General features: G+C 28.2%; 2 protein-coding genes across 5 annotated transcripts; one reads left to right on the top strand and one right to left on the bottom strand.

The window, feature by feature from the left end:
• The first annotated feature begins 2,199 nt into the window (after nucleotides 1-2,199).
• Nucleotides 2,200-6,899, top strand: LOC135951518 (cytochrome c-2). 2 transcript variants are annotated; one of them, XM_065501178.1, is made up of 2 exons: nucleotides 2,200-2,342; nucleotides 5,968-6,899. In XM_065501178.1, exon 2 carries the CDS (start codon nucleotides 5,999-6,001, stop codon nucleotides 6,323-6,325), a length of 327 nt encoding a protein of 108 aa, XP_065357250.1. In that variant the 5' UTR covers nucleotides 2,200-2,342; nucleotides 5,968-5,998; the 3' UTR covers nucleotides 6,326-6,899. The 2 variants fall into 2 exon arrangements, with proteins under 2 accessions (XP_065357250.1, XP_065357251.1); XM_065501179.1 differs by lacking the exon at nucleotides 2,200-2,342 and adding an exon at nucleotides 2,495-2,512.
• Nucleotides 6,900-12,597: 5,698 nt separating this feature from the next.
• VhaSFD (V-type proton ATPase subunit VhaSFD) lies at nucleotides 12,598-19,810 on the bottom strand. Of its 3 annotated transcripts, XM_065499386.1 has the most exons (9): nucleotides 19,711-19,810; nucleotides 19,584-19,634; nucleotides 18,947-19,425; nucleotides 16,338-16,556; nucleotides 14,146-14,280; nucleotides 13,956-14,081; nucleotides 13,450-13,886; nucleotides 13,266-13,379; nucleotides 12,598-13,099 (listed from the first exon to the last, which is right to left on the bottom strand). In XM_065499386.1, exons 2-9 carry the CDS (start codon nucleotides 19,627-19,629, stop codon nucleotides 13,024-13,026), a joined length of 1,632 nt encoding a protein of 543 aa, XP_065355458.1. In that variant the 5' UTR covers nucleotides 19,630-19,634; nucleotides 19,711-19,810; the 3' UTR covers nucleotides 12,598-13,023. The 3 variants fall into 3 exon arrangements, with proteins under 3 accessions (XP_065355458.1, XP_065355457.1, XP_065355459.1); XM_065499385.1 differs by having other exon boundaries at nucleotides 19,584-19,797; XM_065499387.1 differs by lacking the exon at nucleotides 16,338-16,556 and having other exon boundaries at nucleotides 19,584-19,795.
• Nucleotides 19,811-26,389: the final 6,579 nt, after the last annotated feature.

Here is a 26,389-nt window from a genome sequence, read left to right as displayed (position 1 = left end):
ATTAAAATCAAAAGTACGTACCATAGAGAACATAGAGCGGAAACTCGAAAAAAACTCAAACAAAAAAATTACTCAAAAAAGTTACACATACGACTGTTGTTTTTGTTTTCACATAGTTTTTTTTACTAATACATTCTCACCACTTAGGTTTTTGACAATTGAGTTAGGTCTTTGACAGGAGAGTTTCCGCTCTATGTGTTTTCTCTATGGTACGTACACTTTGTAAATAATATTCAAAACAACAAATTGAGTTGAGTGCAAAGCAATGGATTACTCATTGTGTGTGACAAATAGAGTCACCCATGCAGGACTCTAGTAAAAATCTCCAAAAAACAAAAATATAGAAATTCAAAATAAATTAACAAAATACAAATAATCGGCAAATCTCTAAAATACCGAAAAAATATTTTGATATTTTGGAAATTAATTTGGGGTTTTCCAAGATTGGCTACCGTTTCGAAACGGTTAAAAGGTAACAGTAACGCTAATTTGGATTATTTTGGTTTATTTCGGGTTTTTCTGTTATATCGGTAACGATAACGGTAATTTCGGTCTCACTTAAATTATTAATAATCAAAATTTTGTATTTTAATAATTTCAAATTATTTATAAAATAACGGAACGGTATTTAAAGGCAACGTTAATTACGATTATATCGGTAACGGAAATTGCAGTTATTTCGGTAACGGTAGCTTTGCGGTAACGGTGTTATTTTATTTGATTTGTTGTGGCTTTTGTTCTTTTTATTTATGGTGATTTTTTTGCTAATTGGCGATATTTGTTAAATTTTTTGCTAAGATATTAGTGATTTAGCAACTAAAAATAACTGTTAGTATTTAAATTCTATAATAAAAATCATAACAGTTACGGTTACTGAATATTACGAATTATACTTTATATGTATTTATACAAATGTATTAACCTAACTGCTAACTCTATTATACAAATATAATAATACTTTAAATACAACACTGTTACTGAATGAAAGCTTTTCAACAGCTTTTCCAAAAAAATACAACCCTAAAAAATCTTGCCTTTGGTCACTCTCTTAATATGAACAACATGCTCTTATAATTTGCAACACGAGTGTTGTCAACATTTCTTCATAAAACCACAAACATTTCAGAAACTTGTTTGTTATATCTGAAATTTTTATTAAAAGGGGGGTCAGACGGCATGTATTGCTGGTGTTTTGTGCCATGTATTGGGACATTTTTCCATATGTAAACATATACATGCCGTGTGATCCATATGAAACTTTGTGTATGTAAAATACATGTGTATTACTCGTGACATTTTTGGCAATTAGAGCATGTTCTATTTTCGTGTGTATAACAGAGTTGTATTTTGAAATACAACACTGTGTGAGTGCAAAATAAAAAAAACAAAACAAAAAAGAGTAAAGAAAAATCATAACAAAATAAATTTCATTGCATTAAATATATATATTGTGATTTAAAAATGTTTTAAATAAATATATTGTTAAAAACAACAAACATATAAACTAATAGAGGTTATGTCACATGCAATTACATATGTACGTTTGAACGTGGAAATTATGAATCACATGTATAACGTGAATTTTGACATACACATGGAATTCCATATGTATCGAATACATGTCCCAATACACAAGCAATACATGCCGTCTGACCCCCCTATAATTTGTAATGAATTATATTTATTTTTTTAAAAATCATAAACGAATTATTAATAATAAAATTTTTATTGTACAATACATCGCGAATTGGGGTGGTAATACCCTCATATTCTGTAAACCGAATCCGAGTAACGTTTTTGTTTTTAAAATTAATTCAAATACATAGGTGTTCTCCAAATCGAAACCACATAATTTAATCATTTTACAAACCTGGTGCCAAATTATATACCTCAACACGAATGCAACAATTCGGCCCCCTGTTTAATGCGATTTGTAGAATATCAATTTATAAATTTTTCGTTTTTGAACTGGTTTTTGAAACTATATACTCGCATTTCAGAGAATATTGATTTACAAATAATTGAAATAATTTGGACGTTGAAACATAAAAATTGTTGTAATCAATTTGTGAGTCATCTAACAAATACTAAATGAAAAGCATCTTGTTGACATCACTGTTACCAACAATAAAAATAACCAATTATAAATCTCTATAAAAAATTCTCTTAAAACACAATTCTCTTTGCAAAAAGGTAAAATGCGCGCGTTGATCTTATGCTCTTCCTCGTGAATTTTAATTTAAATAATCAAAATCACACTAAAAAATGTGTACTTCCTCATACATTTAATATTAGCACAACGTATTAACGTCGACAGTCGTTTTGTATCTTTTGTGTTCAATGTAAGTACAAAAGTAAAGTATTTTTTTTGTTTGCTATTATATGACAAAATTGTACGAGAAGAGATTCTAGAATAAATTTCTGATTGGAAAATTACCCCTAAAAAATATTAGTGAATAAAAAAATCGAATAAGTGTGAAGAACAAAAATTATTTAAATAAATATAAAAAAGGTGTTGTATAATAAATTAAAGTGAGATTAGACTTGGGCTACTTTTTGTGATTTCAATAAAAATTTATTACATAATGTTAATGTCCTGTGTTAGTTAATTTATTAGAGTGATTTTGAAACTTAATGTTAACTAAAACGGTCAAGTTAGTGTTTGAGCCAAAAAAAAAATATCAGAAAAAGTAAAAATGCTGTAATATGTACTTTTTTCAATATGAAGAGTTACATAAGAGTAAAATGAATTTATATGGCTGAAATTCTTATTTTTTTTCATCTTTCTTCATTTTCACTTTTGTTGAATGAAATATTTTATTTTGAAAACAGCCAAATTGAAAGGTGTTTCGATTGTAAAAATTATGATTTAACGATTACAAAACAAAGATCAATGTCATTTTGTTTGTTTTTCCCATTAATTTTGTAATGATTGTAAATTTTTTTTTCATGGCGAATGTCATTTAATTTTATTTTTTAAGCAGTGCTCTTGCTCTCTATGAGTAACTTATGTTTTAATGATGACGTATTGTCTGGTTTATCTCTTGATTTTGCAAAGGTTTTTTTAAATTCTTTTTGATCAAAGTCTAAACACGTGGTTGAAAAACAGCTTTAGATGTGGCATTTTTAGAAGAGTTATGTGAAATATTTTTCAAGATTGTTATTAGTTAGAGCAATTTTCTTGTAAAGAAAACTATTTTATGGATAAAGAGAGCTACATATGTACTTATATAATTAATTAGTGGTTAAATTGTGTTATGTGTTTAGAATTTTCTTCAGTTTTCCTCTCTTTTACCCCTTGTATGTTTACAATTAAAATCTCTATAATTTGTTTTCGGCCTTAGTAAATTTCTTTTGTAAATTAGTTTTTCTTTGGCTTTTATCCAAATTTTCAATGTTATCTATGCTAAAAGAAAATGTAATTGTTTGTAAGAAAATAAATGGAAAGAAAGTGTTTTTTTTAAACACAAGGTTGTGGGAGTTGAGATTTTGTGCTCATTTTTGTTTTTCTTTTACTCACATTCTACAAAAATTAGGTTATTTAGTACAGGGTGTTTTTCTTTGTACATATTTTCAAAACAAGAGAACTAACGTAAGAGAAAAGATGCAAAAAATCGATAAATACTACTTATTTATTATCTTTATCATTTCTTTCTTTCTGTTATCATTTTACACCTCTAAAATATTATTTAATCAAAACTAAACAAACTACTGAACAATTACAACAAAATAAAACTGTAATTAATTTCACGTGACGTTTGTAACTTGAGTTCAACTTGACATTTCATTAAAAAAAAGCAATTTCCATCCAAAACAAATCAAGTTCAAATATTTGCACGCTCTTTTTTTGTAAAAAAAAATTTCACAATATTCCAACTTTTTTCAAATACAATTTAAAACAACGGAAGACTTTTTTGTAAGTCTCTAAATCTCCTTTATAAAAACAATGGAGATATACATACATACATTTATACAAATATTTTATGAACAAGGTTGAAATAGAAAAAAAATCTACTTCTATAATAAAAACTACGTAATTATTTTGATAGTGTACAAATGTTGTTAGTGTAGTAGTTTTATTATTTTTTTTTTATTCTAGCTTTTTGTGTATGAGTTTTTTTTTTCGTTTGTTTGTAGTTTTTTTTATTCACGTTCTTTATTCATTCTTATTTTTTATTGGCGCGTGTGTATCTCCATTGGTTCCCAAATATTTTGTTGTTGATTATATAAATATTTGACTGTTCATACATACTCTTACTTAAGAGGAACTATAATATCAGCTGATATCAATAGTTAGTCGCAAAGTTTAATCAAAGTAAATTGTATTAGTTAATCATAAATAAATATAAACATATATCTCTCAGTTGCGACGATAATGTCATAACTAAACATTTTAATTTTTTTCCATAATTTTCATTTATGTTGCCACTTTTCATGTCACTTCCTTGAAATGAATAAATTGATCACTTTTGTATTTTTGTGCTAGGTACATAGTTTTAGGGCTTTTCCCTTTCTATAATCAAGGTCACTTTTGAGACCAAAAAAACCTCACTAAACTTTTACTGAACACCACCTTAAAATGCTTAATAGTTTCATTGTATATTTTTTTGAATAAAAACAATTGTTGATCGTTGATTTGAATACATTGGTCCAGGCTTTTGAATTTAACTAAAGCGTAAAACATACGTATGGACGTAGAAGTTAATGAGTTGTTCAATTAACTTTGAACTAAACTTTGTCCAAACATTTGATGGTTTTAAAGACGGAGTTAACTTCCTGTTCTCTAATTCATCATATTCTCAAACTTCAGGATGTATTTTGCCTAAAAATTCTGATAATATAATATATCGATGATTATAGATTGACGCCTCATAGACAAAGATTCGAATCTATTAATTCAGTTTTCAAAATCAAATTACATATATTTTTTCTATTAACCATTTCATTAAATAATTCATTACGAATTAATTCCTTAAAACATACTTCAAAATTAGTGAATTCATTGCTTTTTAGAATTAATTCTCTATAGACATTACAAAATAGCTTAATAAAATCTATTGAATGATTAAATTGTTCTTCAATTCAAATGAGGAAAAAATGTTTTCATTCAATTTCTATTAGATTTGAATTAACAAACATTTAATCATTCAAAGGTTGAATGAATTTTATTATGAATTAATTCAACAATGAATGCAAATTTGGTCAACCAAAGCATTGTTAAGTTATCTGTTTTAATAATAATATTTTCTAACGATTTCAATAGAACTTTTGTCGGCTCAATATTCTTTATGAGCTAGCTGTCAATTAATTTCATCTTTACGTATTCAATGTAATAAATAGGGAGTTAAAAGTGGGATATTCAGATCATTTAATACTTTATGTCTCTCAAATACTCCAACAATAAATAAACTAGTTTTGGAAAATGTATACAATTTAAAATAAATTTTTATAAAATTGTTTCCAAAATGTTTAACATTTTTAAGAAAAATTTTGATATTATATCAAAATTTTTAGTACATGTTTACCCCCATATTCATAATAAATTTATAAAAATTGAAATTGATATTTCACAACTTTCAATAATTTTACAAAATCTATTTTTTGTCAAAATAAAAATTGAAATTAATATAAACTTTATTTGGAGTAATTCCAATCTTTATCGTTAATTGTAATTAAATACTAACATGACTAACAGTTTCTAGGTGAATAATTTTATTTCTATAAATGATCTGCTAAGTAATTTATAGAGTAACTGATCATCTTTCTCTAGAACCCCTAGCCAATTATCTCTTCTCGTGTGACGCAATAAATTGCTCTAATTACTCGTGTTTGTCAAGAACGATTATGCAAACAAGTTTATTAACACTATAAAAACAAAATAAAAATATTTCTCTTCACATTCACATGTGATTTATCTAATTAATTGTTTTTTTTTTTCTATAACACTTTTTGTTTGTTTATTTTTAGAGTCCGCACTTTATAAATCAAATAACTAAACATGGGTGTACCAGCTGGTGATGTTGAAAAGGGCAAGAAACTCTTCGTCCAACGTTGCGCTCAATGCCACACTGTTGAAGCTGGCGGCAAACACAAGGTTGGCCCCAACTTGCACGGTTTGTTCGGTCGCAAGACTGGTCAAGCTGCCGGTTTCGCTTACACAGATGCCAACAAAGCCAAGGGCATCACCTGGAACGAGGATACCCTCTTCGAATACTTGGAAAACCCCAAGAAATACATCCCTGGCACAAAAATGATCTTCGCCGGTTTGAAGAAACCCAATGAACGTGGTGATCTCATTGCCTACTTGAAATCTGCCACCAAGTAAATTTCATCATTCTAAAAACTCCCACAAACAACAAAAACAAAAAACAGTAATTAAATTTAGTAGCAACAACACACTACCAAACCACCACCACCAATCAATTTAATAAACAACAACAAACACTATCATCCTCTTATTTAAGTTTAAGTTCGAAAATAAAAACAAATACAATAACTAAACTGACCTCTGTGTATCTTCTCGAGATGTTCAAAGCATGAACTAGTTACTGGAATCAAAGGAAACAAACGTTGTTGGACCTTTGAATCGTCTTTGTAAGAAGTTTTTGTTTTTTGAGTGCTAAAATTATATTATATACTATATCCATACAAACATATTATATTTACTTGAAAACTTCTTGCGGGCAGATTCATTGTCGTCGTCAAAATATATTTTAAAAAAAGGATACAACAAACAATGTCAGTTAACTTAAACCAACATTCTTCATAGGACAATTTTAATTTTATTTAAATTAAATTTAATGTGAAAAAATACAAATAAAAAACAAACAATTATAAGTTAATTTAATAAAAAAAAAACAAAACATAAAAAAGTAACTAAAAAAAACATCTAAAAATAACGTGGTTTTATTTTTTAACATAACTAATTGAAAAAATCCAACTAGTCGTTTTACGTCTACTTAAAATGATTGCTTTAGGAATATTAAAGTCTGTGTACTGAAGAGACCACAGACTGGAAATTTAAGAAGCGTTTCTTTTGGATTTAATACAATAACAAGTAAGAGTGCTATATTCGGCTATGCCGAATCTTAAACACCCTTCACCTTTGTTGTGGATGCATTATTTATTTTTTTTTATAATAATTAGTACAGTACGGGCTCGATTTGTGCAACTACCTATTATTGCAACTGACCGATTAGCGCAACAGCCTATTTTTTAACATTAGAGTCTTTATAACTGCAACTTTTTTCAAAAAACAGGTGCGATAAGTCCAACTTTATTATACCCTTCAGCTTCTTGAGAAGGGTATATATAAGTTTGTCATCCCGTTTGTAATTTCTACATTTTTCATTTCCGACCCTATAAAGTATATATATTCTGGATCCTTATAGATAGCGGAGTCGATTAAGCCATGTCCGTCTGTCTGTCTGTCCGTCTGTCTGTCTGTTGAAATCAATTTTCTGAAGGCCCCAGATATCTCCGGGATCCAAATCTTCAACAATTCTGTCAGACATACTTTCGAGAATTTTGCTATTTAAAATCAGTGATGTTCAAAAATAAAAACAAGTAAGAGTGCTATATTCGGCTGTGCCGAATCTTATATACCCTTCACCAAATTATACTTCAAAATTTTAAATATTTTTAGGTAAACAAAATTAAATTTTTTTTCCAGTTGTTTTTTGAATTTTTTGAAAAAAAAAATTTTTCGATTGTTATTTTAAATTTTAATTTTTTTAAATTTAAAATTTTTTTTTTAAATTTTAAAAATTTTTTTTTTTTTTTTTTTAAATTTTAAATTTTTATTTTTTTTTAAATTTTAAATTTTTTTTAAAAAAAAAAAAAATTCGGGTTCAAAATTTTTTTCCCGATTTTGACCCATTGTAGGTCCAACTTACTATGGTCTTATATACGTCGTTGCAAATTTCTTTGAAATATCTATCATTAGATATCCATATTGTCTATATTAATGTCTTAGTAATCCAGATATATGTAAAAAATAGGTCAAAAATCGAGGTTGTCTTGGTTTTTTCCTCATATCTCAGCCATTTGTGGACCGATTTTGCTGATTTTAAATAGCAAAATTCTCGAAAGCATGTCTGACAGAATTATTGAAGATTTGGATCCCGAAGATATCTGGGGTCTTCAGAAAACTGATTTCAACAGACAGACAGACAGACGGACATGGCTTAATCGACTCCGCTATCTATAAGGATCCAGAATATATATACTTTGTAGGGTCGGAAATGAAAAATGTAGAAATTACAAACGGAATGACAAACTTATATATACCCTTCTCACGAAGGTGAAGGGTATAATGAAGATATTTGGTGAGAGAGCTACCCAGCAAACATAATGTCAAACACTTAAAATAATAACAAAATGAAGAAAGTTTAAATTTAGAATTTTTGTCAAATAAAACCAATTTATTAAATGAATATAATTTAAATTTTAAGGAAATGGAAGAATATACATACACATCTGCTCAAAATAATAGATACACCTAATTGGAAAAAATTTAAATGGCGGTAACATTGAAAATTTCCTCGCAAGCGTTAAGAATACATCATATTATTAAAATTTCTATCTGGCAATGTCATGTCAGTCAAAAATCTGGCAACTATTTGCTTTCATGTTGATTTTTAAAAACGAATTTATTTGAATTACAAAAAATTATTTGCTCATAAAAATAGATACACATCAGTAATTTGTAATTTGTTTATATACAATTTTTTTTTTGTGCAATTTTTTGTTCATATTTACGTGAAACAGTAAGTATAATTTAAATTTTAGCAACAATTTTATAAAAAATAGGACTCTTTTGAAGAAAATGGGACGAAATCATCATTGTACCGAAGATGAGAAAAAAATTGTTCAAACGATGAGAAATCAAGGAAAATCATTACGGGAAATAGCAAAGAGCATAGGAAGATCTTTACATTTTGTCCAAAATGCTTTATCTAAAAAACAAAAAAGAGAAACTCGCGGTAGACCAAAGAAAACCAGTCCAGAAACAGATAGGCGGATCGTCCTTATGGTTAAAAAAGACCCTTTCATATCATCGAAAGCTATTTCTGCGGAGCTATGTAACGAAATCAGTCCACAAACAGTTCGTCGTCGTCTTTTACAAGCTAAATTGCCGGGAAGAATTGCCAGAAAAGTGCCACTAATGCGCCAAAAAAATATCAAGACAAGATTAGAATTTGCTAAAGAGCACTTACAATGGTCCGGTGTGAAGGCGAAAAAAAATGGAGAAATATTTTATGGAGCGACGAAACAAAAATAAATTTGTTTGGAAACGACTGCCAAAGAAATGTACGCCGACCAAAAGGAAAAGAATTCCACGTTAAATTTACAAAAAAGACGGTAATACATGGCGGGGGAAACATAATGGTTTGGGGTTGCTTTTCATGGAATGGTGTTGGTCCGATATTCCGAATAGAAGATACCATGAATGCTAGTGGGTATAGAGACATATTGGAAAACGTAATGCTTCCATATGCATCGGAAAATATGCCATTAATATGGACATTCCAGCAGGACAACGACCCAAAACATAGTTCAAGATTAGTTAAAAACTGGTTCTTGGAGAATAACGTACCTGTTTTAAGCTGGCCCAGCCAATCCCCTGATTTAAACCCAATAGAAAACTTGTGGAGTGAATTAAAGATAAGGCTTTCGAAGGAAGTTTTCAAAAATAAAGACGATTTATGGGAGAAAACGCAAAAAATATGGTACGAGATTCCATTGGAGAAGTGTCAGAACTTGATATCCAGTATGCCCAGAAGAGTGGAGAAAGTTTTACAAAACAAAGGTGGATATACTGGATACTAGCTTTACTTTAATAATAAACTAATTTTTTTAAGATAAAATTTATTAGCTTTTGTTTAATAAGAATTTTTAAAAATGTATCTATTATTATGAGCACCAAATTTTTCGAAATTTAAGAAATTTACTTTATAATATTTATTATTAATTATGAAATATTTTGTTTTTGTTTTTTACTCTCCTTTTAACTATAAATAAAAATCGACTGAATTTTTTTTATAATTTTACAATATACCATTATTTTTTTTCGTTTTTAAAAAATAAATTTTGGTGTATCTATTATTTTGAGCAGATGTGTACATTATACGGCCGAAATACTCTCAAATTTTTTATTTATTTTTAACTTTGTTTTTTTGTGTTCAATTGTAATTGAAACGTGTGTGTTTGCTATGCTTCATCCAAAAACCAACCAACAACAATGCTTATTGAATTTCTGAAAAAATGAGACATTTATTACGCTCTTTAAAAGAGCGTAACAAATGTGTTTAAATTTTTTAAACAATTGTTGTATGGGATGAACATCACTGGTTTATTCTATGTTAAACTACCAAATCTGCCAAATTTAACTTGCACATGTTGTATTTCATAAATATTTTATTTAAAAAAAAAATTGATTTGTATTGATAATTTCATTTCTTAAATTAGTCGACCATCAAGTACTGCTTCCTCTTATCCAATAAATATTTGTTGGTAACAATTACAAAGCTTTAAAGTCAGTGTTTTTTGCAGACAACGGCAGTTTCGTACTAGATTAATGAAACAGGTTGAATAATTTCTTTAATCTAGTACGAAACTGTCGTTGTCGTAAAACGCCTACGCCCATGACCCAGCGTGGGTTATAGGACTTGCTGAGTACATTACAAATTGTGTCAAAAAATTGCAGAAACACCCTCAAATTCAGAAGTTATTCTAAAAAACCCGTTTTCAGTGATGTTCGTCAACTTATCGATCTGTAACTCAGTCAGTTTTTGTCCGACTTTAAATTTGTTAACTGGTTAACTGGAAATAAAACTGATTACGCTTTAAAATGACGTGCATTTTTTGATACATTTGTAAGTCATTAGTATTGTTTTTGTTAAGAATGTCTAAAAGAAAAACTAAATTTATCAACTTTTTTGATTTTAGTCGCTTAATATAAAAAGAAAATTTAGTTCTTAACAAAACATGGTTTTAATTATTCAAATCGGATCAAAATTGTAAAAGTTATTCAACTTTTCATTAATACCTTTTTTGTATTTTCTCTCCTATACAAAAAAATATTTGTACAATTTTTAATTTACAATGTAAATTTTATCGAACTTTTTTCGAAAAAGTTTAATAACTTTGGCAAGTATAAACCGATTTTAACAGCTAATGTCTCGTATTTGTCTACATAAAATTGTCTTTAAAACAAATGTGCAAAAACAAATAGGGTTTCATAGAAAACAATTAAAATAACTGTTGTTGAATTTGAAAAATTACGAAAATAAAATAAAAAAGAAAGCGAAACTATTTATAAAAACTTACACAATTTTATATATACACAACTTACACCTATCCATAATTGTTTAAAATTTTTAAATCGGTCTCAAAATGTGTGAATTAGAGGTACTAAAGTACTACGACCTACCCTAAAACAGTTTTTTCAAAATAACTCAAAATTTTGAGGGTGTTTCAAAATCATTTAAAACGGTTTTAGTATGTCCTCACCTAGGCCTACAAACTCCATTAGGTGGCTTTTCAAGTTCTGACAAAAAGTATCATTTTGTAGCAGAGTGTTATTTATAGATTATTATTAGATTATGTATTTTTCGTCACCAATATCATTTGAAAGCAATTGACATACTTAGTTACAATAACTATTTCAAGAAATTATAAAAAAACCCATGATACAATAATTGCAGAAGGTAGAATCACTAGGGAGAGTTTTCAATATTTAGCCCTTAACGTCAAACTTTAATTTTGATTTTTTTCATATTTTTTTATATTTTCTTTTGTTTGACGTTACAAGAATTGTATATTTGAGAATTTATTTTCTACTGGGTGTACCTCATAATATAGCAATAAAAAATCACTACAAAATATGTTCTCAATTCTACATGCCTTGAATTGTCAGACTAATATAAAATAAAAAATAAAAGTACAATTGAAAAAAAAAACATCGAAAATTAACTAAATTGAAAAATTTAAATGTTCATTTGAACAAAATGTCGTAAGATTTATAAAATGTCCTGAAAATAAAATTAAAGAATGAAGTGCAGCATGCGGTGTTGAGCTGAAGAAACACTCACGGATTTGCATGCATCATTTCAATGACTCCGATTATATTGAACTGTATTTCAAATTTTTGGATTTCTGTTTTTTATTTTTCTATTATTTGACGTAACAAGGCATAGCATTTTAAACTCTCTCCCTAGTGATTCTACCTTCTAATTGTTGAATCATGGGTGTACCTTATGTTGTTGTATTATGAAAAAACCCCATATTTAATCACGTAAGCAACAAACAAGAAAAACAACAGTATGAATTTTTATTTTTTTTTTTTTTTTTCAGTTAAATTTTATATTTTACATTGCATTTGATTTCATACATTGATTGATAAATGTCTAGATAAAATATGAAAGAAGAGATAACATTTAATATTAATTTGAAAACATAATTTATTTGTAGATAGATAAACTAAACAAACAAAAACAATAAAACAAAAAATAAAACGAAAAAGACCAGCGAGGTCAAACTTAAAAACTAATTTAAGGTGACCATTTAAATATTTTCAAAATACGACTGTTTGTATGTATGAATAATATATTTATTAGATTTTTTAACTACAGTTTACAATACTTTTTCTTTTAATAAAAGACGATAGATACAAGTCATTTTGGGGAGTTGAGCATATTTACAAACACAACAAAATTTATAATTTATGCACACAAACTTATTTAACCAAAAAAATAAAACAAAACTAATTTTGGAATGATTTAGATAAACAATAAAGGAAAAGCTACTTTTCAATGACGGCCAAAGTTGCAATTAAACAAGTCTTCGTTCGAAACGATAAAACACAACAAGAACTTATTTTAAATTATTTTGGTAGAGGGGTTCTTTTTCTTAACTTATATTTTAATAACATTTTTTTTTTTAATTATTGTTGCTGTTTTTAGTAATATTTTAATAGTACATATTTGTATGATTAAGTTTGAGGCAGGTTACAAAAATATTTTAGGCCTTGCCGCTAATTGGGGCTGAACCCTGTTTTTGTTCGCTATCCTTTTCAAGTTGTTTGCCCAAGTATTCCCTGGAGAAATAAAATTTATAGAAAAATATAAAAAAAAAGCTTGAGTAATCTTGAGGACTCTTCAATTGTTTTCTAAATTATTAAATGAAATGTTCAAATTTAATTAGAAATGATAAATGTTGATCGAGATGAGATGTTGTACAGTTTGTAGGGTCGGTCGTCTTACCAATTGTGCACCATCAATTTTTGTACAGCCAAAAGTGCTTCATAACGTACATTGGGATCTTCATGACCCAACAATTGCATAACAATTTGTTTACCGCCTAATTGTTCCAAAACGCTAGAATGAATAATAGAGATGAATAGAATTAAATTGATGTTTTTATATTTTAAGTTCCTCTTTAACTTACTGTTTTCCTCTTGGGTAGTGACGAACATACTCGCCAATATCGAAACAAGCTACGGACAAAATAATAGCATCCTTAGATGTTTCCAAAAGATGTACCAGGATGCGCAACAATTCGTAGTTCTTCTCATTCAAACGTTGAGCATTTTCACGCCAGAATTTGGCGGATTTGTGCACGGGAGACCATTCCAAACGAGCGCTACGCAATTCGGTAGCATATTCATCGAATGAACTAAGATCTTGTACAGAGTTTTGTAATTTCTCAGCAAGATATTCTACGTCGGAGGTAATGTCCTCATCGTCAAAGCGACGTTGTTCCAAAATGGACAATTGTTTCAAGACCTTGCATTGGACCATGGCAATGCAGTGTTCCTTAGCAACTTGGTTATCGGTTGGTTTTTCGATCAAATTGCGGAAGACGGCCAAAATTATGCGAGTTACCTAGAGGATTTAAACCAAACTTACAAATGTGAATGCTTTTCAGTATAAAAAAAAATTATAAAATGTTACCTTCTCCTTAGCGCAATCATTAAGAATGTCGGCCAAAATAGGAATAACGCTGAATTTGTTCATTTTGGTGGCCAACAAAGGATTGAAAGTCAATACCCACAAACAGAATACTAATTGGTATTGAACCTAGATGTATTAAGAAATAATTTAATTTTCTTTTCAACATTTTGTTACATTTTTAAAAACTCACCTGGAAGTTGACACGTGATGACAAAATACGTATTAAAGTGCTGATGCCATCGACACTAACGAAAGCAAAACGATATTCATCGATACGCAACATCATTTGCAAGCAACGGGCTACAGATTGTATGTACTCGTTAGCCTAATTATTATTTGCGTTGGTAAATTTTAAAAATATTTGTTGTTTGTTTAATTATTTGCACTTGTTATTATATAAAATCATTTTGGGGTTGAATTAGTAGAGATTAATTTAAAAAAAAACACACATTTTTCTTTTGTTTTTATAAAAAAAAAAAATAAGAAAAATCATAGACGACAACACCAAGTGTAAACTACAAATAAAATTAATAAAAAGCAATAAAACAGAAACCGACACCAAAAGATACATACTATTCTATTTAATATAAGAAAAGAAATATTTTACTACGCGTTTTAAAAGATAATTTATGTAAAAATTGTAAAAACGCAAATGTGGTGAATAATATTTCGCAATTATTTTTTTTTACTTTTGCAGAGAAATATTTCAATATATTCGAGAAATTTTTTTTTAATTTTAAATTAAAATATTGTTAATTAAACATTTTTTGTATAAATCTCAAAAAATTATATTTAAAATTGTTATAGATTTCTTTTCGAATTCGTTAATTTTTTATTCGATATTCGTAATTGAATTTTTTATTTTGAAATTAAAAATTCGTATTGAAAATTAAAAAAGTTATTTTCGAAATACATAGATCATTTTTATTGAAAGTTTCTAATCGAAATTAAAAGATTCAATTCGAAGTTCAAAGTTTCTATACCAAATTGAAATTATTTTCGAAATTAAAAATTGTGTACATTTTTAGAATTTGGTTATTTTTCGAAATCAAATGATCATATCCAAATTAAAAATTATTTTAGAATTTGAAAATTTCTTTTAGAGATTTAAATTTTTCATTAGAAATTAAAAATTCCGATACTAAACATTAATAATTTATAATTTGAAAGTAAATTTTTAATTAGGCTTAAGTTCATTTTTATTACAATTTATTTGTAATAATTCAAAGAATATCACTGAATACTAAAATTTTAGACAATTGGCAAATTGGAATGCATTTTCTACCCTGCCAAGGGCGTCATCAACAATCTTCATTGTCAAGGTCTATTTGTAAATATCATCTATTTAACTTACTATTATCAGGAATTAGAATATGGTTGAAAATTTGTTTCGAAATTAAATTGAAATTTTAAATTTCAAACAGAAAATTTTGTTTTCAAAATTTTAAGTTTTTTTTTATTGAAATGTTCTTTTGAAATAAAATATTCAAAATTTATGTATTTTTATTAGTAATTGAACATTTCTGTTCAAAATTGAACATTTCTAGTCAAAGCTTCCAATTGAAATTGGAAATTTGTTTTCGAAATTCATGATTTCTAATAATCTTTATAAGAAATGACATATTTGTATTTCGAAATTCATGATTTCTAATAATCTTTATAAGAAATGACATATTTGTATTCGAAATTGTATACTTCTGTTTGAATTAAAAAATTAAAATTTTCATTTAAAATTAAAATTAAAAAAAGAAAACCAAATACATAGAAATAAAATATTTCTATACAAAATTGAAAAGGTCTTTGCGAAAGTAAGAATTTGTGTTGGGAACTAAAAATTCCTATTCTAAATTAAAAATTTCTATTCGAAATTGATCTTTTCTATTGGAAATTGAAAATGTATACGAAATTGAAAATTTCGAAATTAAGAAAACAAAATAACTACAAAATTTTATTAAAACTGACTGCTTTTTACACAAATTTATTCAACACAGAGGAGCAAACAGAAAAATTTTCCACCACATTAGTAGCACACATACATCAAGTATTTGACTACATTAAAAGCTTTTTCTTACATATACATATAATTCGTTTGTTTTGAGTTGTAAAAGACAATTAGTAGCGTTAGTAAGTAGAGGATAAAAGGGAAATTGGATCAAAACACTTAATTATTCCTAAACTTGGCGAACATTTTTAGATTTTAATATTGATACGGACAAGGTGCGGCTCGTTTCACAGAAATGTGATTTTGTACAAAATATTTAAATCACAGAAAAACTCTAATCCTAAAATAACAATGAATGGCTCCTTCCTATTCCCATTTATGGTTTGAATTTTTGATTCTGTTGCACTTTAAGCTTAATATACTACACTAGGAAACACTACCGGTATAATAGTTTTGCCCTCAGCAACAGCAGCTTGTTGTTCCGGTGACAGTTCACGATACGACTCGTTAAGTGGCTGATCATGATGGGCTCCATAGGGACTATACTGATTACCGTGATGCTCTTTGCCATGATGATCTTTGCTGTGTGCATGTGTGTGAACCACAATAGTTTGGACACGTTTTGCTAAACTTGCCATGTCATTAATGTAGGCCTTGCACTGTTGAAGTGTTTTTGTTTATATGTTTGTTTGTTTGTTTGTTTGTGTGTTTGTTGTAGGAGGTGATAAGTTCGCAAACATAAAGTAAAGTTTTAAAAAAAAATTGAATATGTAATATTTTATTTTAAACAGTTGTGCATTGTTTATCAGTATCATTTTGTACGATAGTGGATAGTGTTGTTGTTGGTTGTAGAGATGTTGTTGTTGTTGTTTAAAGTATGTAATTGTTTAATTATTGTTTATTGTAGTCGATAGCAGAGGGAAAAGAAAAAAATAATTTTTATTTAATTTTTGTGTTTAATTCTTGGCAACCAGTAAACAGAACACAAACATTATTCCATTTAGGTGCGATTTTGTTTGGTATGTTATTAACAAGAAACCGCCTTAAACATGATGAAAACGTCTTACAAACGTAGTTTAATATAATAATGTCTACTTATTTATGACTCCTTGATTTTTTTTCAAATGCAGCTTGGGGTTAGTTTTTACGAAATATGGGGTTTATTTGTTGTTTGTTTGTTTAATTTAACTAAAAAGGGTGCAAAACTACAAATTCATGCTGAACCCGTTAATGTTCAATTGGATGCAAAGATTTTTACAGATGTACACATTTTTGTTAGTTTTTAATATATTTTCTGTAACAGTTTTATTTATTTATGTAAAAAAATACCAATAATTTAACTTTTGATCAATATCATATGTATTATTCTGTATTCAAGGGACGAACCAATCTTAAAGAAAATCGCATTTTTAATAAAACGTTTTTTTTTTTTTGAAAAAATTTGTTGTTGTTTTCTGACCTTTTTTCACTAATTAGTAGTTGGTAATGAAATGATTATATATACCAGATGAGGTATTTAAAGAACTAGAAATATGTCAACAGTTTGATAGATTTATATAAATATTTGAAATTAAAGAATTTATTGTTATAGATGTTGAAAATACCGTTCATGTCCAGTTTCAAAACTACTTTACATATTAGCTTTATCGAAAAGGAGCACAGAGAAAGTTCCAAATTGTTTTCCACAACAAAGGGAACACAAATCTTTACAATTTTAGAAAATATTTTATTTTTAAAGTTTTTATGGTCTGTTTTTTTTTTTTTTTGTATACCAATCAATCTGTAAACATCTTTTGCAAAATTTTGTATTTTATTCATTAATTTAAAAAATTTAAGAACATTAACGAGTTTAATGGGTGCAAAATTTACTATATGTGTATGATAACTTTTGTGCATTTGTGTGGAAATAAATACACATTGAAATAGTATCAATGCAATGATATATAACAATTTGCTCAGTCATTCTCAACTACGTGCATACCAATTCCTCCAAATATGTACATTAAAAACTTACCCCCGTATTTATAATCAATTTTTAAATTAATAAAATGTTTATAAAACAAAATATTTTCTGTACAAAATTTGTTTTATAAACCTTTAATAAATTTAAAAAATTATATGAATAAGGATTTTAAACTAAAAATATTTCATTCAAAAATTTTAAAAAAGCTCACAATTTTTGTAAAATATCAAAAATATCATCCATAATTTAAAAGTAGAATGAATTATAAAATAAAAAAAAAAACTTACAAATACAAGATCGAAATACATATGTTAAAATGTTCTCAAAAAATATTCGATATAAATAAAAATAAAATGTCGAAATAACTTTAAGAGAATTATAAATAATAATACAAAAAATAAACAATTTTTTTTATTATTTAGATGTTATTCAAAATCATCAAAACTTATTGTACCATGATTCAAAATTAAATAAGTAAGGCTTGCCATATTTTTTTCAATAATAATTTTTGGATATTTATATTTATTAGCATGTAATTAAATAAGAGCAAAAGCGCATGCATATTTTGTAAGCGTCATATTAGTTGAATGTGTTAACTAAATTGGTGATGAGGTGTTATTTTTCGAAATTAATAACTTTCATTATTAGATGTTCAAAATGGCTATAAATTGATTTTTGCATTGAGACAATGTAAAAAACAAATAATTATAAATTAAATATGTATATTTTTATAAAATTATTTTTAATTTCTTCTACAACATGAATTTTTTTTAATTTGTTAAATAAAATGGATTAACACCTTCTTTTTGTAAGGTAAATTTAAATGAGTTTTCTATTAATATTATTAGAAAATTGTAAGACAGTATTAATCAGTTACTAAGATGGTTTTAATTTATTAAACAAAAACTTAATGGCAAATCTGAGAGATGACAAAAGAAAGTTGTCTTCTACACTAAACAATAATACCATTTTTATGTTGAAGAAAAAATCAAAAAGTAATAAAATTATATTCCCGAAAACCAAACAAAAAATTTAAAAAAAGAAAACAACCCAAAGCAAAAAGTATAAAAAAAACATTCAACTTACATGTACGGTCAATTGATCTTTCAAGAATTGCAAATAGAAGTTCAAATCGGATTTGGGCATCATTTCATGACCCCAACAGGCCATTTTAGCCAAGATGCGCGAAGACATGTTGACAATGAAACCGTCTTGGCGATTCAACAAATTGAGGAAGGGACCCCAGACGCATTCCTTATGCTTTGAACAGTATTCGTGGAAGAAATCGACACGAGAACGATCTTCTTGCAATAAATCATCAATCATGACAAGAATATATTGGATGGTCGAGTCTTTGGATACATGCGACAATAGATTCAACAATGTTTTTACAGCCTGAGCTGGGTTCGATTGCAGGTAGGCAGCTTTTGATTTGTCCAAAGCAGTGATGCAATGATAGTCCTCTTGGGAAATCATCTGCGATTGCATGTACGAAGCCCAGTTGATGGTTTTGGAACGGATGTCTGCAGCCTGTTGTTGCAACACCGATGTGGCTGCAATCATATCTTAAAGAGAAAAACATAATTGCATTTATTAGTCAGATGACTTAGAGCTCTGCAATATATTTATCAATCAATCGTCATTGGTTGTATGTTGAAAGAAATGTAGATAGAGACTTTTCGATTTTTCTCACTTTAATTATTGCGTTTTTGTCGTAACTTACCAACACTTTCGTCGGGTAAATTCATTAAATCCTTAACGTCAGACATTTTTACTAATGTTTGTTAGTTAATAAAAGCAGAATTTAAAATTTCTTTATAGATTTTCCCAAAAATTTATTAATTTTTTACCACAAAATTGCTGAGAAATTGCCTAGGAAAAAATTTCGTCTTTTGCTAATACGACCAACCAAAATTCAGCTGACAGGTCTTGTGACTTTTTCGCCGCAATAAGAAAATTAAACAGAGTTGGTATCACTAATTCGCCGTCGGAAGTGCTTGGAAACAAAAACAGCCAATTTTATTTTTGTATATTTGAAAAAAATTTCGAAATTCACCACCAGCCCAGCAAGTAGCAGGTGAGCACCAGGAAAGACAACGGGCGAGAAAATAGACAAGAAAGACCAAACCAAGGCGTATTTAACAAGGTGACAGCAGTGGCGAATTGAAATAAATACAGGCGAATTCACTTATTTTTTATATATAGAGTTTGACATACGGACGTACGGGCGAATATTTTTTATATATGTAGTTTGACATTTGTGCGTGCTATTTCTATAATCAGCTGTGCTGCCGATGGCACCTTATTAAATGCACCTTGGACCAAACGACCCAGACAGGCAGACAACGAAAACAAAGAAATCACCAAAATCGTTTTTTAATTTTTGGAAATCACTACAAATTTCATTATTTTAAATATTTCAAGGTCCATTGCCAAATATTCATCCTTATAGTGTTCTACATAATTTTTCCAATACTTTTTCTTCATCCTTAACCTAGCCTTTACACATGCAAGTAACACATGCATGTGTGTGATTGAGTTAGTGCAAAAGTATGAATCAAGGCGAATTTATACAAGGTGGAGTCAGTCAAACAGCTGATAACTTTTTTTCGCTTTTTGGTTCTAACAATTGTCAAAGCTTGTTTTTATATTTAAATATCTATATATTCTAACCTTATTAACAAAATATTTATTTTTTACATAAATAAGCAAAGCCCTCACTATTCAATTATCTACACTATATTAATTTTTAATACTTATCTGTTTAATTTTTTTGTTTTTTGACATTTGTTGTTTTTGTAGAACTGCCACCACCTTGAATGAATTCGTATTGGTATGAATCAGGGCACACTAAAGGGCACCATACACTATCAAAATGCTTGATGTCACTTTCGTGTACGTGTAATTTGATGCTTTGATGTACACTTGATTGATGACTCGTCAATCTGCATTTTATTTTTGATTTTGTGGTGTTAACACCAATAGCGGGAATTATATTTAATTTTTATTTGCACAAAATGTATTTAAAAATGTCAATATCGGATGCAACTTTAATTGCAATAACGAGAACATGTTGAGAATAAAGAAAAAATCAAAAATAATAAGCGAAATATGTAATATAAAAAATTATTCTCTTCATCCGACACGCTCATCAACCTAACGCCTTGAAATATTTACTATCAAAAAGTGACATCAAGCATGCTAAAAATCAAAATGTTTTTGATTTTCCATCAAGCGTTGTCGGTGTCACACATACAAACACATTTTCACTAATACTACCATAGTGCTTGCTGAGTATTTTGATAGTGTATGGTGCGCTTAAGAAAGGTGTTTTTGTTAAAAGGTAGGTACTGTCAAAGTTGCCTGTTGCTGTTTTTATACCCTTCACCAAGGTGCATTTAATAAGGTGCCATCGGCAGCCTTTATATATGAAGTTTGACATTTGTGCGTGCTATTTCTATAATCAGCTGTGCTGCCGATGGCACCTTATTAAATGCACCTTGATATAGATCAAGCTGCATTTAATAAGGTGCCATCGGCAGCACAGCTGATTATAGAAATAGCTCGCACAAATGTCAAACTACATATACGCCCGTACGCCCGTATGTCAAACTCTATATATAAAAAATAAGTGAATTCGCCTGTATTTATTTCAATTCGCCACTGCTGTCACCAATGTGCATTTAATAAGGTGCCATCGGCAGCACAGCTGATTATAGAAATAGCACGCACAAATGTCAAACTACATATATAAAAAATATTCGCCCGTACGTCCGTATGTCAAACTCTATATATAAAAAATAAGTGAATTCGCCTGTATTTATTTCAATTCGCCACTGCTGTCACCTTGTTAAATACGCCTTGGCTGTCACCAAGGCGAATTTATAGAAGGTGACGACAGAACTACAACAAATACAACATATACAAAAACAACAGGTACTTTGTTTTTGTAAAAAGATAAGTGAACTGTCAAAGTTGCCTGTGGTTGTTTTTGCTTTTGGGTTTGTTGTATTTTTCGCCACAACAAACACAAGTGAATTGACAGTTCACTTGTCTAAACAACTGAATAAAAAAAATAATCAGCTGTTCTTCTGTCGTCACCTTCTATAGATTCGCCTTGGCTGTCACCTTTTTAAATACGCCTTGATATAGATCAAGGCGTATTAACAAGGTGAGTGCATAAAATCAGCTGTTTCTTAATTCGCTGTGGTTTTATGTACACTATATGTCAAACATTGTTTATGTTTACATTTGTTATTGTAAATAACATAGTAATATTTTAATTCGCCTTGATTTTGACATTTAACGTACATTTTAACAAAAACAAATTGCCTGTTGTTTTTGCATTGTTGTATTTGTTGCCGGGACGCACTCACCTTGTTAATACGCCTTGATATAGATTTATTTCCATAAATTCGCCTTGATTTATATTGTGGAGAGTCACATACAAGGTGCATTTAATAAGGTGCCATCGGCAGCACAGCTGATTATAGAAATAGTACGCACAAATGTCAAACTACATATATAAAAAATATTCGCCCGTACGTCCGTATGTCAAACTCTATATATAAAAAATAAGTGAATTCGCCTGTATTTATTTCAATTCGCCACTGCTGTCACCTTGTTAAATTCGCCTTGGTCACATAAATGTCAAAATAGAAAAAACATTTGGCGCAAATTTACCGTTGTTTTTTCTATTTAACAAGAAGTTTTAGTTTCTGTCAAGTTTTTTATTAAAGTTCGTTATAAATAATTTTAGAAAATATTGCCCTTCTCGAAATAAGTTAAATGTGTAAATTAAAATGTGGTAAAGGAAAAGTAATTGTTATTAATTAAATCAGTAAAAAAAATAAAAATGTATTAAAGAGTTTGTGTGTGATTTTGGTATAATAAAGTGAGCAATATTAATATTAAATTATGAAAACGTTAAATTAATAAAAATCCTTTTATTGATAAATACGCAGAATTATTTTTTATTTCTGCAGTTTTTAAGTGTACAAAGAAAGGGGAATGGAGCCGTATAAATGTAACTGATTAAAACATAATAAAGGCAAGTTAAAATTAAAAATAAAATTAAAGATGACTACATATTTTTTAATAAGGTAAGTGACATCAATATTGCTCAAATATTTGATTCAACATTCCATACTAGACTTGCCACCTTTTGAAATTTCCAAAACGGGACACCACTAAATGATCAGAGAACGATGGAAAACAACATGGAAAATGACCTAGCGTGGGTTATAGGACTTGCTGAGTACATTACAAATTGTGTCAAAAAATTTCAGAAACATTTCAAATTCAGAAGTTATTCTGAAAAACCCGTTTACAGTGATGTTTTTCAACTTATCGATCTGCAACTCAGTCAGTTTTTGTTCAATTTTTATTTTTTTAACGTGTTGGGAAAGAAATCTTATTACGCTTCAAAATGACATGCATTTATTGATACATTTGTAAGTTATAAGTATTGTTTTTGTTACGATCTTTTTTGATTTGAGTCGCTTTTCATTGCTTATTTTGATATGAAAGCTTATAAAAATTTATATCAATGTATAAAGAAAAGTTCTTAATAAAACATAGTTTTAATTTTTCAAATCGGATGAAAACTGTAAAAGTTATTCAACTTTTCATTAATACCTTTTTGAGTATTTTCTTAACCAGCGCATATAAATGTAAAAAAAACAGAGTAAATATTTTATAACTTTTTTCGAAAAAGTTTAATAACTTTTGCAAATATAAACCGATTTTAATAAGTAATATCTCCTTTTTGTCTATATAAAATTGTATTTAAAGCACTGTTCAAAAAAATTTGGTTTTCATAGAAAAAAATTAAAATAACTATTGTTGAATTTGAAAAATTACGAAAAAAAAAAATTTAACTTTTTTAATAACTTAAACAATTTCTTAGATTATTTTTTAAAATTTTTAAATCGGTTTTAAAATGTCTGAGTTAGAGGTATTGAAGTACTACCTACCCTAAAACACTTGTTTCAAAATAACTCAAAATTTTGAGGGTGTTCAAAATCTTTGAAAACGGTTTTAGCATGTCCTCAACTAGGCATACAACCTCCATTAGGACGCTTTTCAAGTTCTGACATTTTATTTATTAAAATCAACAATAATACATTAATTTTAATTGTGTAAAATCTGGAGAACTATTACTGTGAAAGTCTTCAAACTTTATACAGGAGTAAAGTTATTTTCGAATATCTGGAGAACTATAATTGTGGAAGTCTTAAAATTTTGCCCTAATATCACCCTTACTATTCTACATTTTTTGGGTGAAAATGCAAAGTAAATAGTTAATTTCTAATATCTGGAGTACTATAATTGTAAGGTATTTAAACTTTGTATGAATCAAATTCTTGTCACTATACGGAGATTGGCTGAAAATGGGCGAGACTGAATTTTTTAAAGTAAATAGTTATTTTCAAATATCTGGAGTACTAGTGAAATTCTTCAAACTTTATATGAATCAATTTCATATCACGACATGAAGTTTAACCAAATTGGGAAGAATCGGAACAAGGTTTAAGTCACCTACCACACAAAGGAAAATAAATATTTTCAGAACTATAATTGCGAGATTCCTCAAACTTGTCCGATAGCTCACTTATTATTTTATATAGTTTGGCTGTAAAATGGTCGGGATTGGATTAGTGGGAGTGACACCTCCCATACAAAGTATATAGTTAATTTCGAATATCTGGAGTAACTGTAATGTATTTAAACTTTGTATGAATCAAATTCTTATCACTGTACAGAGTTTAGCTAAAATGGTCTAGATCGGAAAATGGTCTAGTGTGAAACTTTCCATTCAAAGTACATAGTAAATTTTGAATATCTGGATAATTAAAATTGCGAGATTCTTCAAACTTTGTCTGAAAATTTATTTTTTATAATTTTACCTAATTTGTTTCACCTCATTAAAAAAATAGTTTATAAAATCTTTAAAATTTTTTTATTTTACTACGTAGGAGTAACGAAGCGCAGCGGGTTATTTAATAAAGTTTACCTATTTCAGTCCATAATTTAAAATTTATATTTTTAATCGCTTTTATCAGCTTATTTATTATTATTTGAAGTAATAAATTCGACAAACTCAGTACATTTCAATGGACCAACAACTCACCTTTAACTAAAGGTACAAGCATCCTAGAGCGAGTATCGTGCCATTTATTTTTCATGAAAGTTAAATAATGTTTACTAATGAGTTTATTGAAACTCATAGAAGTTAATGCACTAAGTACCTATATGTATATATTGTTAAATAGTGATATTCAGTTTTTAGAAAATACTATATTTCAGAAAATAAAGCATCCTTGTTTATCGGTATTTCCAATTTTTGATTTTTTTATATTTTTTGTGGTAATTAATGAAAAAGTTTTTTTTTTTAAACGGGACAAATGGCGTCCCGTTCATAATATCGCCGGGACACGGGACATTCGACTCTAAAACTGGTCTGTCCCGTCGAAAACGGGACGGTTGGCAAGTCTATTCCATACTCAAAAATTTAACAAACCCTCAACATAAAATAATGCGACGATATATTTTATTAATAGTTATATTAAATTTATTTAAAATGATCTTTGACCGGCAACATTCATGGTGAGTCTTAGCAAAATGTATTTTTAAGTAAAAATACATTTTGCTAAGACACACCATGAATGTGGCCGGAAATTATCCAAAATTGTGATCAGTTTTTATAAGCTTTGCCAAAATTAAAGATATTGTGGACCACATAATATTACATTCTTAAAAAATATGTTGAATTGTATTTTCTCTCACCCATTTATAACACATAAATATAAATACAAATTTTCTTAATTTTTGCAAATGTAATAAACTAACGCACAAAGTGTTTTTAATGTACCATTAACACTTTTTTTATATTTGTAATCAGTCCGCTGTTCAAATATTGGGAGGCTACCTGTTAAACTAAACTAAATAAAGTAATTTAAATCCTGAGTTGGTATATCGTCTAATTTATAAATATAAAATTAATATAATAAAACAAATCTTACAATCCCCAAACTGGATATATTCGACTTAGAATTAACTTTTAATACAACTATCGAGTCATTTTGATTATTTTGTACATATGTACATATTTTAGGTACATTTTTAATCCTTTTGGGTAAACAACATTCTACTATCTGAGATTTCATGAGTCGAATATGATTTTGTATCTAATACATATTCACTCTGCATTAGAATTGTTTAAAACGGAACAAATCAAGATCCGCGTAACAGTTTATATTTTCATTAATTTTTTTTTCTGTTAATATTCACATTTTCTGTGTTGCCGGCCTTCGGCCGGGTGAAGGGACTTTTAACTCTGGTGTGTATCGAACACAGGCTTCGCTAAAATCACTTTTTCTGTATATCAAAATTTTCTGAAGTACTATCATATAAAATCAAAAAAGAATTTTTGGTTCACAATATTAATAAACTGTACCCTATTATATATCATATTAAAGGTATTGTGAAGCACTATTCAATGATACCCATAACGATCAGTTTGTTTTC

Source organism: Calliphora vicina, chromosome 2, assembly GCF_958450345.1.
Source record: "Calliphora vicina chromosome 2, idCalVici1.1, whole genome shotgun sequence".
In the NCBI taxonomy this organism is placed as follows: domain Eukaryota; kingdom Metazoa; phylum Arthropoda; class Insecta; order Diptera; family Calliphoridae; genus Calliphora; species Calliphora vicina.
The sequence above is the reverse complement of the archived record's forward strand: the minus strand, read 5'-3'. Positions and strand labels throughout refer to the sequence as shown.

What these genes read in the sequence shown, in the direction of transcription:
- LOC135951518 (XM_065501178.1), top strand. Translation starts at nt 5,999, where the DNA reads ATGGGTGTACCAGCTGGTGATGTTGAAAAGGGCAAGAAACTCTTCGTC.
- VhaSFD (XM_065499386.1), bottom strand. Translation starts at nt 19,629, where the DNA reads ATGTCTGACGTTAAGGATTTAATGAATTTACCCGACGAAAGTGTTG. An exon ending in TTTACCCGACGAAAGTGTTG is followed by an intron (nt 19,426 to 19,583) that starts GTAAGTTACGAC and finishes TTTCTCTTTAAG; the next exon opens with ATATGATTGCAGCCACATCG. An exon ending in CATCACGTGTCAACTTCCAG is followed by an intron (nt 14,082 to 14,145) that starts GTGAGTTTTTAA and finishes TAATACATCTAG; the next exon opens with GTTCAATACCAATTAGTATT.